General features: G+C 39.0%; 1 protein-coding gene across 1 annotated transcript in view; it reads left to right on the forward strand.

Annotated features, from left to right (window-relative positions):
* The window catches only part of LOC121313661 (gamma-aminobutyric acid type B receptor subunit 2-like), a 319,270-nt gene that overhangs the window by 228,890 nt on the left and 74,810 nt on the right, over positions 1-15,570 (forward strand). Inside the window, exons 8-11 of the mRNA XM_041246430.1 lie at positions 8,290-8,350; positions 9,784-9,864; positions 10,665-10,815; positions 14,719-14,851. Of these exons, the coding sequence (XP_041102364.1) occupies positions 8,290-8,350; positions 9,784-9,864; positions 10,665-10,815; positions 14,719-14,851 (426 nt within the window). The remainder of the gene's footprint in view (positions 1-8,289; positions 8,351-9,783; positions 9,865-10,664; positions 10,816-14,718; positions 14,852-15,570) is intronic.

A 15,570-nucleotide genomic window follows, 5' to 3' on the forward strand; every position in this document is an offset into this window, starting at 1 on the left:
ATGGTTTTAGAGCTTTTAACCTCATCTCACGGACGGGGGCTGAGAATCTGTAACGGCAGTGCATCACCCAACACTGCCCGTTGCATTAGCTATGTGGAGCAGGCAGCAAAACAATCAGTAAGCAACTGTGTACGCAAACTGCTCATCTCCGTGGCCAAAACCTTGATCTCCTGTGCTCTGTCTTATTCCAGTAATTATCCTGATTGAACATCCTGCTCCACAATCAATCCCAACCTATCCTTTATCTAGTGACGTAACCCGAAGAAATGGCTGTATGACACCAGAATGTGTGAGGCTCCTCCCAGACGCAACTAATCTCAAGCCGATGCATGTCCATTTGTACCAAGGACTGCTATCCAGTCCAGCCAGCTAGTCTGTGCCTCAATGTAGGGACTATTCTAACAATCAGCTGTATGTACAGTATAGTACAAGGGCAAGTCCTGAAGCAAAATAGGTGAAGTGATGACTGAACATAGAATGTAGGTCTGTCCCACCAGTTAGAATCTGAGCTGCTAAAGCTGTCTTTAAAATTTAAGACTTCAGTTATTGGTGTGATGCTGGATTTTATTTTATTATTTATTTATTTTTACTTTTTCTGTTTCAAAAAACACTGCGAGCCTTTAGAAGCACGTGTCTTTCAGTAAAAAGAGGAGATATGGGTGTGCAAACAAATATTTTAGCAAGAGATCACCAGCCTGTGAAGTATTATTTCCATCTGGCTCATCACTCAGGAGATTCTTTGGCTGCTTCTGCCCTTAATCCAGCATTAGAAAGGAAGTTTACCACATATCTCACAAACGATAAGGCATAGAAAGGTGAAATTGCATACGGTTATTAAGGGAACCATGGGGATGCAAATGCCACAGTTATACATTTTTGTCACTAGGGGGTGTCACTATGACCTACCTCTGATAATCACAAGTATTTTATATGTGCGCCTCTGTGATGCAGAATAAATTGCACATGTGTGACAATGGACTTTATGGCAGCATTATTCATCTCATCAGGTATGCTGGCCACATCCCGTATGTAATGACATCCTTGAGCTCTGGAATGGTGCGAGGGTCCCCTCAGTACACATTGGACTTCAGGTACCTCGATAACCAGAAATCCACTGCTGTAAGGTCCGGTGAATGAAGTGGCCATTCTCAAAGAAAGTGACATGAAATTATTCTGTCCTGAACGTATTTCACCTGGTTATCAATAAGCGGAGGTGAGCCATCTTGCATGAAGACTGTTGAGTTTATCTCATTTAGTTGCTTTCGAGTTTATCTCATTTAGTTGCTGCAGCATAGGAATGACATGGGTTGTCAGCAGGTGTGGTATCATGCAGCAGTGACTGTTCACATTTGAGGTCTCCTTGCTGATGGCTCTTCAGAAAACAATGGTCCAATAACAAAGTTAGCCATAAAGCCACAACACACTGTCACTTTAACATCAGGTAGGGGCCTCGCAAATGGTGCATGTGAATTAGTCTCCGACCAGGTAACACATATGCACGTGTTCACACAGGGTTTGGTGAGTGAACCTGCCTTTTGTATTTATAAAGTTCAGTGAAGGCTTCCTTGCCTCTGAGTCTCAGTCCCTGCTGATAACACCTGGGCCCATATATATATATATATATATATATATATATATATATATTATATATATATATATATATATATATATATATATATAACCTTTGACAGAACGATATCCAAAGAGATCTATCATTCAAACTGTTTTGCAAACTTTAAGTGATTGTCCTTGTGACGTTTTCCTAAGAGTGGCTTTTTCCTTGGCCTGCGACCATTGAGTGCAATACTCAACCTAATGTTGAAATGGAAACCCCAGTCCCACATGCAGCCAATTCACTTTAAATATCTTTGGCAATCAGTCTCGAATTGTTGTTAACATTCCTCACAATTCTTCTACTTGTTCTTGGTGAAAACCTTCTTTCTTACGTACTATTTTTAATATACAAAAATAAGCAAAAACAAAAATAAACACCTAGCTCCTTCAGAGCTCTAAATACACATTTATGCAGATTCCTGACTAACTCGCAGCACAGCTAAGCCTTTTACCTGGCATAAAACACACAATGGTGACTGCTCAGAAACAGATTACACCTCTTCTGCTTCCTTCTACTCAGCAGCCCAGTGCAGACTGACTGCACCTCTTAAATACCCTGCAACTGGCTCTAATTTATAAATACTTCCGGGTGCATGGGATAAATAACAATAAAATAAATTAAACAATTAAACAAAGCGTGCATATGCACATTTTTTTTTTAGGCAGGGAGGAATTTAAGTCTCTCCCTGCTTTCAATATACATATATACATGCACAGTGCCTATAGAAAGTCTACACCACCTTGAACTTTTTTTCACTTTGTTGTGTCAGTGCCTAAGAGTTTCATACCTTTTTTTCCACTTATCTACACACCATACTCCACACTGTTAAGTGGAAAAAAGTTTTTATTGAAATATATATATATATATATATATATATATATATATATATATATATATATATATATATATATATATATATATATATCTATAATATATATTTTTTTTTTAATAAAAACTTTTGGATAAGTCTCCACCCCCCTGAGTTAATACTTGGTGGAAGCTCCTTTGGCAGCAACTTTGCACACCTAGATTTGGCAATATTTGACCATTCTTCTGTACAAAACTGATCAAGCTCTGTCAAGTTTTTTGGGGAGTGTTGATGGACAACAATCAAGTCATGCCACAAATTTTTGATTGGATTTGGTTGGATTTAGGTCGGGGCTCTGACTAGGCCACTCAAGGACATTTACCTTTTTTTTCCTTAGCCACTCCATTGTAGCTTTGGCTGTGTGCTTTGGGTCATTGTCATGCTGAAAGGTGAACTTCCGTCCCAGTTTCAGCTTTCTTGCAGAGGGCAGAAGATTTTCTTCAAGGACTTCTCTGTACTTTGCTCCATTCATTTTCCCTTCTATCCTGACAAGTACCCCAGTCCCTGCCGATGAGAAACATCCCCATAACATGATGCTGCCACCACCATGCTTCACAGTAGGGATGGTGTTCTTTGGGTGATGTGCTGTGTTGGGGTTGTGCCAAACATAAGCTTTGCATTTAGGCCAAAAAATTCCATTTTAGTTTCGTCGGACCACAAAACTTTTTGCCACACGGCTACAGAATTTCCTGAGTATTTTTTTTCCATACTTCAAACGGGATTCAAGGTGGGCTTTCTTGAGTAATGGCTTCCTTCTTGCCACCCTACCATACAGGCCAGATTTGTGGAGTGCTTGGGATATTGTTGTCACATGCACACTTTGACCAGTCTTGGCCATAAAAGCCTGTAGCTCTTGTAAAGTTGCCATTGGCCTCTTGGTAGCCTCTTTGATCAGTCTCCTTCTTGCTCGGTCATCCAGTTTGGAGGGACAGCCTGATCTAGGCAGGGTCTTGGTGGTGCCATACACCTTCCACTTCTTAATAATCGTCTTGACCGTGCTCCAAGGGATATTCAAGGCCTTTGATATTTTTATCCGCTGATCTGTGCCTTTCAACAACTTTGTCCTGGAGTTCTTTTGAAAGCGCCTTGGTGCTCATGGTTAAGTCTTTGCTTTGAAATGCACTACCCAGCAGAGGGAACCTACAGGAACTGCTGAATTTATCCTGAAATCATGTGAATCACTACAATTTAACACAGGTGGAGGCCACTTAACTTGATGTGTGATTTTGAAGGCGATTGGTTACACCTGAGCTAATTTAGGATTGCTATTACAAGGGGGGTGGACACTTATCCAACCAAGCTATTTCAGTTTTTATTTTTAATTAATTTTCTACAAATTTCTAGAATTTTTTTTTCACTTGGAAGTTGTGGGGTAGGATGTGTAGATAAATGAAAATTTTTTTTTTAATGCATTTAATTCCAGGCTATAAGGAAACAAAAGGTAAAAATGTTGAAAGGGGGTGTATATATATATAAATAATTGACAATTACAGTGTTTCTATTTGTAAGTGCGACACCACTTGTAGCTGAGGAAGATTAGGAAAGAGTTGGGATATTTATACTGGTACAACCTAGGTAAGGCACTTATGCAAGCTTCCCGTATTGAAAAACCCAATTTTCTTCAGTCTCACATTGATTATTTCATGTTGGACACCCTTTTTATTCTTCCTTTAAATACAAAGAATATGGTTTCTTTTTTATTAATGTGTTCAAAGTGAGTAATCCAACTTTGAGTATTTTGAATGGTTGTAACTAGCAAGATTGAATGCAATTAAATACCTAAGTGCTAGAGTCAGTCCCAACTGTCTAAATGATATCATAGATTTAGACAGGTCAGGTTAGAGACTGCAAGAAGCAATAGCATACACTTGTGTTTGTTAATGAATAGGGTCCTACCTGTCTTCTGATATGGTCAGACAACCTGGGGACAGGTTAATGAGACATCACAGGAGCCTGTCCACAGACGTTATGGTAGAGCACAAAAGATCATCTGCAAATAGCAATACCACATGTGTCATTGTGTTATGTCTCCTAATCATGACATTCCGTGACATTGCACCTCGCTATGAAAGCAGAATTTAATTGGACTCCTCTTGAGGCTCACACTCAGTCTAGACTGAGTGTGGGTTCTAGGCGCTGGTGGGGTTTTAATACCTGCAAAACAGAAAATATATTTAAAATGTGGTTTCAGCTGAGAGTGAAAATAGTCTAAATGATCTTCAGATAAATATGAATTACGTGAGATTGTTGTCATTCTGACTGGGGAAAAAAAGGTTAAAGGTTTGGTTTATCAAGTCAAATTCCTTGTTTAATGGTTAAGGTTTCCCTATGTTTATCCCACAATCCATTGTGCCAAACAACAGAAGATCTCTGGGACTTCTACAAAGCAGTGCTGTTGGGGTCCAGGCAGGGCTGGTGGCAGGTTTTGTGGGTTATAAAAATCAAATCAATACCTGTAGCACACTTTCTTTTTTCTTTAGACACAAAAATGAATCATGCTGCTGCATTGTACACTTTTCTTTAGTGTGAAAATAGGAAAATATTATTTTTAATTAAAATGAAATGATTTTAGCGTATTTTGTTTTTTACTGTAACCTACTTAGTACACAATTAACAGAAAACAGAACACACACATTATTCCAGAAATTATCATTTTTTTTTTATTTACATAGACAATTTGACCCGTGTATTTACAGTAGTGAATTCCTCCGTTCAAATTAAATGTGTTAATTAAATCAACCTGTTAATGCTTTGAATTGGGGCGATGAGGTTGTTAATGGACTCATTTTTCATTTAAAAGCTTAATTGCCGCAGGTCACATACATCACTTCCTCTCTCAATGACTAAATAATGGGAACTGGTTAATCAAAATGCATGTTAGAGATCAAGAAAAATTTGTGGAAGCATAATTTGCTGTTATGGAAACTACTAGCGTAGATCGAGACGGCTCTCCCACTAGCGAGCAGCAGCCAAATGGAAATGAAATAAAAAATAATGGGAATATCTATTTTGTGTATAATTTGTAAATTTCATTTAAAATTGTACATTTTATCATCCAGAACGTACATTCATTTAGAACACTTCACATATAAAATGCTGATTTACGATTATTTGGCGTGTGGGTAAAAATTGAATGGCACGGGTTAAAAAGAAAATGAAACTCCACTAGTCATTTACCCTCATTCGGGGGGTGTTTTGCCACAGTTTACTCTATACAACTCTTTTAACGTGCATTTTGCAATCTTTTTTTGGGTAAAAAGAACAAAATACTGTAAGCCATCTCTGTATATTGGTTGGAGTTTATTTTCTTGTGATGACATCTACTTTTGTATGTATTTTAGTATGTACGATTGTAGGCTAGAAATACATACGCAAGTGCCATTGGTGTTTGTACTTGTTAGTTATTATAGATGTATACCATGTATGTAACACTTCATTATATATTTATTAAGCTCTTAAATTAGAACTCCCTAACCCAGTACACAATTTGTTTATAATTTTATAATTTTCTCTGTTACTCTTTGCTCACCTCCACAATAAATAAACTCAACATCATTATAAGTAGCAACTGTACATTTACAGTACACTTAAATAACATTTTATATGCATATCATGTGAAGGTGAAAGTGTACATTGTACATAAAGTGTGGGGGGAGTTTGACAACATTACAAAATAACTTCAGTCAAAACCCATGTCAATGATCTCGATTACATTCCTAGTGCATCGCTGTGTGTTCTTGTGCCTGTTCTTCGCTCTTGTGTGGATAAAACACAGGTGTTAAAGACCAAGGACGCATTGCAAATCTGAAATCACCTAAGGAAACTTTATTACAATATCTAATATGCTGTTTTCTATACCAAGATTTCAGTTGTATAATTCTAATAAAATCTACAGTGATGTCTGCTGTCATATATGTACGTATGCAGACTTCAAACAGATTACAGTTGCATTGATAATTTCTTGGTAGTAACATTACACTGGATGCAAATAACAGTATATCATTTTAGCAATACAACAAACTTTCAGTAAGGTTACACATGTTTAAAATAAGTGACTAAGTCTCATTTGTAACCACAAATATAGAAAAGGTTAAAATATTTTCATAACTACAAATATTGAATTATCAAGGTAGTCAGGACTGGCGTGCCTTGCCACAAAGTCATTAACCCTGGTCCTATACACTCTTCAGCATGGGTTTGCTTCTGGGGTCAGTCTCAGGGGAGATTGGTGATTTGATTTATCACAGTAGTCAACACCCAAAAGGAACACATCTTGGGAGTCCATATTAAAAAAGGTGCTAAAGATTACATAGACGTGGAAACTGAGCTGCATCCTCACCAACCTTGCAGGGCGTGAAGCTCATACTTTATCCCATGCCAGTTTCTATTATTTTTGTTAATTTATATATATATATATATATATATATATATATATATATATATATATATATATATATATATATATATATATATATATATATCTTTTTCTTTTCTACCCAATTTAAAGAGTCCTAATTCAAATGTCACCTCGCTGCTGCAACCCTTTTACCCCTCTGGAGGAGCTCATTGGACAGCCTCTATCTCTGTTGTCAAGCCAATCATCTTTTCCCCTTCCCAATCTAAGAACAGGATGTCACACTAAACTCTGGACTCGTTGCATAACTGACTCCAACTAAAAATTAATATAGAGATTTCATTCAGTTAAAAAAAAGAAAAAAGATTGTACTTACGACTGCAGTATAAATTGTTACAGTTTTCTTTAGAACATAGCAAGCAGTCTGAGAAAAAGTGTCATTTTTGGATTGTGAAAGACAGACTGCCTGTTTTACAGAAAGCAAGAAGGAAGCATGTTTTCTTAATAAAAGGTGCACACTTTGACAGTGTTGGCATTCCTTCTCAGCTGCCAGCGCATGTTTGTGCAGCTTTCAGTTCCATTACCATCTACATAATAGATAGGACTTTGGATTATAGCTGAGTTATTGAATACTTGTTGTGGAAGAATGTGAACACAGGACAGGATTGGCGTGCCTTGCCTCAAAGTCAATTCAGAATCAAGCCACACAGGATCCATTGTGCTTTTAATACAGGGGGGATTTATGTGCTGCACTGGTGGTTGCTATGATACAGACCCCTTGCTGAATTCAATATCAGAAGGTACAGTACAAGAATAAGTAATAGTCCCACCTATATATGGATCTTAGCAGTTGAGAATACAAGGTTCTTGCCCCCCACGGTCGGCAGTAGCCTAGATTGGATTCGAACCAGTGATCGCGAACACATCCTGTACTCTGGCTGGAGTGTCTTTACCAGATGTGCCACTTGGGATCCCTACAACTAATGCTCTTAACAGCAACAGTGCTTTGCTCCTGTTCATCAGATTAGTTGGCCTGCCACTAGTATAGTTCAGACCTGAAGATTATGTTAAAACATGGCTAGGCAAAGGCCAGCATGCAGCTATCGACACCAGCAATGAAACACTAAATCCCAATCCACAAGCACTGCAGAAGAGAACTTGGAGTAAATATGGGAGCTTCTGCAAATCAAAGTCAGTACATTAGGTCTACAAACAAAAATGGTTCTTGATTAATTATAAGATGCGGTACCTTTTTGTTTACAGATTAACCCCTGATTATTATTATTATTATTATTATTATTATTATTATTATTATTATTATTATTATTATTATTATTATAAGTATGATTTAACGTGCTATAGCGTGAACATGCAATATTTCCCAGTGAATCTTGAGTATGTCTGTATTGGTATTTCTGGTATGTCTGTCATATTCTTCTTTTATCTTCCCAGGGCCAGGTTATGTTCCGTAATGGAGAACGGATGGGGACCATCAGATTTAACCAGTTTCAAGGTAAGCATGCTTTAACTGGTATGGAACTTGATACTTTAATTAATTTAAAAAAGCAATGCTATTTCTGTTAGTTAGTGAATGTCAGAAAAAAAAAGATTAGGGAAAGGGAGAAGATACAGATAAATAGTGTGAAGGGTTACAGTCTAGACGTAACATTTCCATTTTGTTTTAGAGCTTGATCTGGCAGAGAAAGAGTGTTGAAGATGATTCCCTTGCCCCTGTTATTTCTTCAGTTGTCTGTCATTTTATTTCCTTGAAATCCCTCACACCAAATTATAGTCTGGGAATGGATGATCTTGCACTGCACAGTGGCTGTGAAAAATTACTGAGCTGTGCAGTTTCCCGAGGCAAAACCACCGTGCTCTCTCTCTCTCTCTCTCTCTCTCTCTCTCTCTCTCTCTCTCTCTCTCTCTCTCTCTCTCTGGGAAGAAAATAACTGACATCCCAATTGACACATTGCTGGTGAAGAAGGGATAGCCCTGAATAAATATTTAAAGAGGCGCTGTCCCTGGATATTCTGTACCTGTGATGGTGTGAACACGATCATACTAAAGTGTCATTCTGGGCCCGTGATGGTGTAAACACGATCATACTGAAGTGTCATTCTGGGCCTGTGATGGTGTAAACACGATCATACTGAAGTGTCATTCTGGGCCCGTGATGGTGTAAACATGATCATACTGTAGTGTCATTCTGGGCCCGTGATGGTGTAAACAAGATCATACTGAAGTGTCATAATATGCACTTAAAGTTCGGTGTTTAAATGAATGGACCGCTTAAAACTTTTTGTAACTTAAAGTCCTATTGGTTCATTTTTAAATACAGCATTACATACCCTCTGTATGGCTGCACTGTTTACTTATCAGGGCTTAGTTTTACTGAAATCTGCCCTGCAACACATGACAAATCTGAAACCGAAATATTGGCTTGCGGCCTAATTGGCCTCATGCTAACACGCTGTTGTCTTCTAGTTAAGAGGTTTGGCAAGTACTGTACTTAATTCAGTAATTGGAAAAGACCATTTTTTCCTGTTTTCATAGGTATATTATGACCCTATCTCAGGTGGAGCTACATGGTGGACTAGATTATTTGGAAAGGGGTACGGGTCCTAAAAAGTTTGAAAACCACTGCCTGAGGTGTAGTTTGCCCAAACATCAATATTTTCAACAAAACTTTCAAGAAGTACTGTAAGGTCCCTAGGGTCATACAATATCATATTTTTATACATGTATCTCTAAGAAGAATAAATAATAAGAAGAATACTTAAAACAATAACAATACATAAGTTATAGTGATGCGTTCAGTACTGTGTACTCAAATATTTCTTTAATTGTGGCAAACACATTGATTTTAAATGCAAACATTGGCCTGTCCTTATCCAGACACCTTTTTTCTTTTTTTTTTAATAATGTGTCTTGTTTGTGTTTCTATAGAAGGTCAAGAAGTAAAGGTTGGGGAATATAACGCAATAGCTGACATACTGGAGCTCATGAACAATACCATCAGGTTCCAAGGTAAAAAGACAAAGACCAGTGAATGTCAGTAACCTGCGTATGAAGGTTTACTTCGATGTACCATGGTGTGACGAAGTGCCCGCCCCTGTGTATATTTTCTGTTATGTTGTGTGTTTAATGTTGGTGTATAGTCATTTGTACACAGGATATAAACGGGTCTGTGTAACACGAGTGTTTAAAATGTATATGTGTATTTAGGCACGAGGATTGCACAGCACTTCATGTGCAAGTAAAACATAATAATACGTGAGCATGGGGAATTGAACTTTATTAATTCACGTGCTGGGATTCAAGTGAATAAGTAATTAGTAATTGAATCCCAGCACAACAGTATATATAGATGCACGTTTTCACTCACTCGCGGTTGGGTGTTCGGTGAGTGGAGAACGGGATTGGAGACAGAGGAAATAAGAAGTATAATAATAATAACAACATACAGTAAAATATATCTGCTCCACCTTTTTTTTGTTTAGTATTAGTCCGTTGTGTTTGTCTGTTTATTTTGGCTACCAGTGCCCTGTCCTGTTTCTGTTTGTTTGTTCAACCCTTTTATTTTCTGTTCTGTTTATTAAATGCTGAGCGCAACATTCTCTCAGCTCCACCAAACCACACCTCTCTGTCATTCATTCCTTTCCCCTGGTTCTGACGCCACCCACTTCGGCCGTCTCTGTGACACGTGGTAAAAGCAAAGCACTGTGCATAGTAAAGCATGCTGTGTTTCGTTCTCCTGCTTTTAATGTGCTTGATGTTTGAGTTGGTGTGGACTGCAGCTGATCTCTCTCTCTCTTTTTTTTTTTTAGGTGTGGAGCCTCCAAAAGACCGGACGATTGTCCAAAACCAACGGCGTAACATAAACCTTCCACTTTACAGCATTCTGTCCGCCATTACCATCCTGGGAATGTTCATGGCAGGGGCCTTCCTTTTCTTCAACATCAAAAACCGCAATCATAAGTAAGACCTTTTACTTCAAACTCTCTCTCTAGAACAGTCGTCCTCAAAGTAATTTTGGCACAGGCATAAATTGATCTTACTTGACTGTTTCCGGGCAATCTGACTATTGCATTGGTTCTTATCTTACAGAGTTTTAGTGGGGTTATTCTTGGCTCACTCTAATAAGGTCAAGTCTCAGTCTGCTCTTATTCTTTAAATAATTTACATAAAATACTCAATATAAATAATCTAAAATAGCATATCTACACAGATAACCGTGAATAAACTAAAATAAAAGAAGTGTTGATAGCATCTCGCTTTGTTTCAATTCGACAAATTTGTCAACACTACTGTTTTAAAGATCGCTCATCTCCAGTACAATTATTCAGAGAAAGTGGATTCATAACTAAATCGACTACGGTATTTCCCTTGTCTGGCGAAATAAAAAAAATACAGAGATAGAAAATTAAATTCTAAATACTGAAATGTATTATTTTTCTCAATAACAGTCAGCGAAATTAATTGCTTACCCTGCATATTAACACCCCGCCTCTGCTCACGAATGATTGGACAGCTGTCAGATCTCTCACTTTCCCATTAGCTACTCACTTGCCTTCAATTTAAATGCAGAATACTGTGAACAGCCTCTGCTTGCTTATGATTGGACAGCTGCGTAAAACTTCTTAGATATTTGACTCTCCTATTGGTTAAACTTACAGTCGGTACCTGCACCTGAAACAGACATAGTTTATCTCCCACCCAGCTAACTTATGATTGGGCTACCGCAGAGACAATGCAGATATTCAATTGGTTGATCGTATCGCAAAAGCCATTCAGAAAAAAAGTCAAGTACATACAAGCACAGCATAAGCAAGCAGCACTGTCAATAGATTGCTGTGGCGCGTTTGTTGGAAAATGTGTTTAAAGCTTTCTTTATTTTCCCACGCTACGACCCGCCAGAAATGTGTTCACGAGCCATAATTTAACAGCAGCTGCCGCGGGCACAATGGCCTGGCTTCGTGGGCACGACTTTGAGGACCACTGCTCTAGAACATCTTGTCAGATTTTGCATTTTGTGTTCATTTTTATTTTTTGATTTCCTGGCTGCTGAAATGCCAGGGACAATATACTGCACTTATACTGTAGATGACAAACAAGATAATTGGGAGCTTCTACTACCCTGAGGAAAGACATGCAAGAGAGTGTTAATGAAAATGACATTAGCACTTGTGCATTTTAATCAGGAGGTCATAGGTTCAACTGCACAGTGGCTATTACCGTCTGTTGAATCCTCAGACCACTAGAACCACATACCCTGCCCTGAACCCACGCCATGCTGGGGCTTGGGTCGAGTTCATGTTCTTTTTACTTTTAATGAGATCTCGGTTTCCGGAGTGGTCTTTAACAGCTCAGCTGGAGTGAAAAACACCTTCTACAGTGACATTGTGAGAAAGCTCTTATTTCTGCCAGCTGTTACTAAGTCGTATATAAGAAAACAAGAACATTTACGAACGAGAGAAGGACATTCTGCACATCAGTGCTCGTCTGGTTCCTAGTAGCTGATTAGACTCAGAACTTTGTAAAGTTTGATCTTAAGGATCCAAGTAATTCAACCTTAACAACATGACCAGGTAACCCCTTTGGTCCTGTTTCTGTACTGCACTTAAAGTAATGGTTTGTGTTAACTGTGTCAACTCCTTTTACGATTTTAAAGATTTCAATCCTGTCCCCCCTGAATCTTCTTTGTTCCTAGCTAAATAGACTCCGTTATTTCATCCTTTCTTCGTATCTCAGTCCTTTAAGTTCTGGAATTAGACTGGCTGCTCTTCTTTGGAGCCATAGTGTCGCTTGGTGCTGTGGTGACCAGAATTGGACACACTATTCCAAGTGTGTTCTCACCAGTGCATTATACAACATCATTGTAACCTCCTTGGATTCGTACTGCACACTTTCAGCTATATACCTAAGCTGTTTGTCTTTGTGTTTGCTTCCCCGCACTGTGTGTTTTGTGACTGCGATGAATCTATTGCCACACCAAGGTCTCTCTCTTTATGTGCTTGCTCAAGTTCTATCCCCTCCATTTGGTATCTGGATCTTACATTTTTGTTGATATGGAATTTCTTTTGTCATCTTTCTGCCCAGTTCTCTATGTGGCCTAAATCTTTTGGGATTTACTGAGTCGCTGGAAGTGTGTCTGCCACTCCTCCAAGCTTTGTGTCATCTGCAAATTTGACAAGTTTGCTAATTATCCCCCCTATCTAAGTCGTTGATGTAGCTAAGAACACAGTGGTTCAAAGACAGGGCCCTGCGGCACCCAACTGAGTACATTGCCCAGTTAGAGGTTTCCCCTCTTACAATCTCTCTGCTTTCTGTGTTTTAATCATTTCTGTATCCACATGCCTGTACTTCTTTGTATTCCGAAAGATTGCAGGGAAAATAAACCTTTCCTGCGACACGTAATTTTTGTAAGTCCTAAGTATATGATGCTGTACCAGGGTGATGTGTTACATATGTGGGTCATCACAGCACAGGCGTGCAGATTTAAAAACACACAAGCGCTGACAATAGGGTACAAGCAATGGTAGACCTAGTGTCAAATTTGATAAAGAAAACAAAACTAACCAAAGCTAAAAATAAAAGTTTGCCACACAAAGTGAGTGCTAGTCTCACTAAACGAGGCGTCCCCCTCCAGGAACCTACTACACTATGGCAACTCTTTCCATAATTGGTTGGGATCAACATTCCCTAAACTAACCTATTGCTGTTGTTGCCATAGTGTGGCCTTTCCTGGACTCCGAGTCACCGTCCTGCAGTCAAAGGGTTTCATAGTAGTTTTCCTGTAGAGCGGACGCTCTACTCCTGGATGTAAACCAAGCAAACTTTCCCTCAACACCCGTCTGTGTAGCAATGGCCTTTTAGCAGCCCTGAGCTGTAGCGCAGAAGCTTTTGGAGCTCTATGCAATTTTCCCAGGTACGCCCCCCCCACCTCCCCAGCCAAACTGACCTCCCAATCAGCTCAGCGCCAGGCGAGCCCACTGCTCATCTGGTCTCATAGCAACGTATCTCCCTGTCTCAGATGTCATTTTGTGTCCATCCTTGCAGTGACTTCTTCAAAAAAGCCTAAGAGGATTGTCCGGCAGTAGCACCGTTTTCTATATTTTTGTTGGCCGTCTCCTATGACGCCATTGCTGTAAAGATACTCCTCTTGCAATGGATTCTATGATTTTACATGTTATGGAGGTGAGGCGATTGGGTTTGTAGTTTCCTGGATCCACCTTATCTCCCTTTTTAAATATGGGTGTTATATTTTCAATACACCAGTCAGCTGGTACATCCTTTGTCTTGATTGAGTTGTGAAATGTCTGCCTGCGGCTTGGTGATGAACTTGTTTCTTTAAGCACTCTTGGTTATAATTCCTCCAGACTAGGGGATTTGTTAGTTTTGAAAGCCTCCAATCCTCAAGTTGTTGGTTTTCTTCAGGTTCATAAATAGGATTGAAACATCTCACAAAGGTAATATTTTCCGCAGATATAAAAAACCTTGCATCCCCAGACACCTTTTCTGTCTTAGAATCTTAAATAAATGCTATAGTTTGGTTCTCTCACCATAGAAAACAGACAAGCAGTTTCACCTCACCAAATGAACAGATAGCATAGCCTCATATTGTACTGTCTTGTAAAGAAAAACATCACAGCTTCAGTCAGTCTGTCTCCTCCCCTTGAAAGATGAGTTTTGCAATATTATCGGTTATTCGGTGGCCTTGTTCTTTTGATGGAGCTATTTAGAGAATCCCGGTGGAGCCCTGTAAACGGGTCAGAGCGGAGTCTCATTCATTAATCATACTGGAAATGCAGCTCATTACTTTCCTTCCCAGTAATATGAGATCAGCGTGGTTCTGCTATCTCTCTGTCTCTGTCTCCACAGGCTGATAAAGATGTCCAGTCCATACATGAACAACCTGATTATCCTTGGAGGAATGCTGTCCTACGCATCCATTTTTCTCTTTGGTCTTGACGGATCCTTTGTCTCTGATAAAGTATTTGAAACTCTTTGCACTGTAAGTACTGTACCTAACGATAAAATAAAGAGAAAGCCTGCATCAAGTATTTAGGTTCTGCTGGGGGTGTTGTACCCAATTTCCAGTTTCTCACCACAATTGGCTGAAGCATCTGAAAATCTTGAAACCCTGATGCATAAATGTTACTTGCTGACTGAGAGAGTTTGCAGTGGGAACTGAAGTTCCTGAACGCAGTGACGCAAAATAAGCAATAATGTATTCTTGTCTAGAATCACTTTGTATCATATAGTGCAGGGCTGGCCCTTCTAGGCCTGGTCTTTGTTCCTTAAGCAGTTCATTTTTTTCATTATGCTTGTTAAACCTGGTGCAGAATGTACCTCTAGGACCAGAGTTGTCTGCCCCTGATCTCGATGAAGTAAGAAGTACCCTATTTGTTCTATGAGGTATCTTTTATTGGTCTAAAACACAAAATTATGCAATATGAATCTAAACAAGAAGAACACATAAGAACATAAGAAAGTTTACAAATGAGAGGAGGCCATTCGGCCCATCTTGCTAGTTTGGTTGTTCGTTAAGTTACCTCTGATATTAAGGCTGCATGTTTCTGCCGTGTCTTCAAATATGACTGACAAAAAAACACATTTTGTTTAGTATCAACATTATGCTCTGAATTGTTTTATATACAGAGAGAGAGAGAGAGAGAGAGAGAGAGAGAGAGAGAGAGAGAGAGAGAGAGAGAGAGAGAGAGAGAGAAGCTC

The sequence above is a fragment of the Polyodon spathula genome, chromosome 3 (genome assembly GCF_017654505.1).
Source record: "Polyodon spathula isolate WHYD16114869_AA chromosome 3, ASM1765450v1, whole genome shotgun sequence".
In the NCBI taxonomy this organism is placed as follows: domain Eukaryota; kingdom Metazoa; phylum Chordata; class Actinopteri; order Acipenseriformes; family Polyodontidae; genus Polyodon; species Polyodon spathula.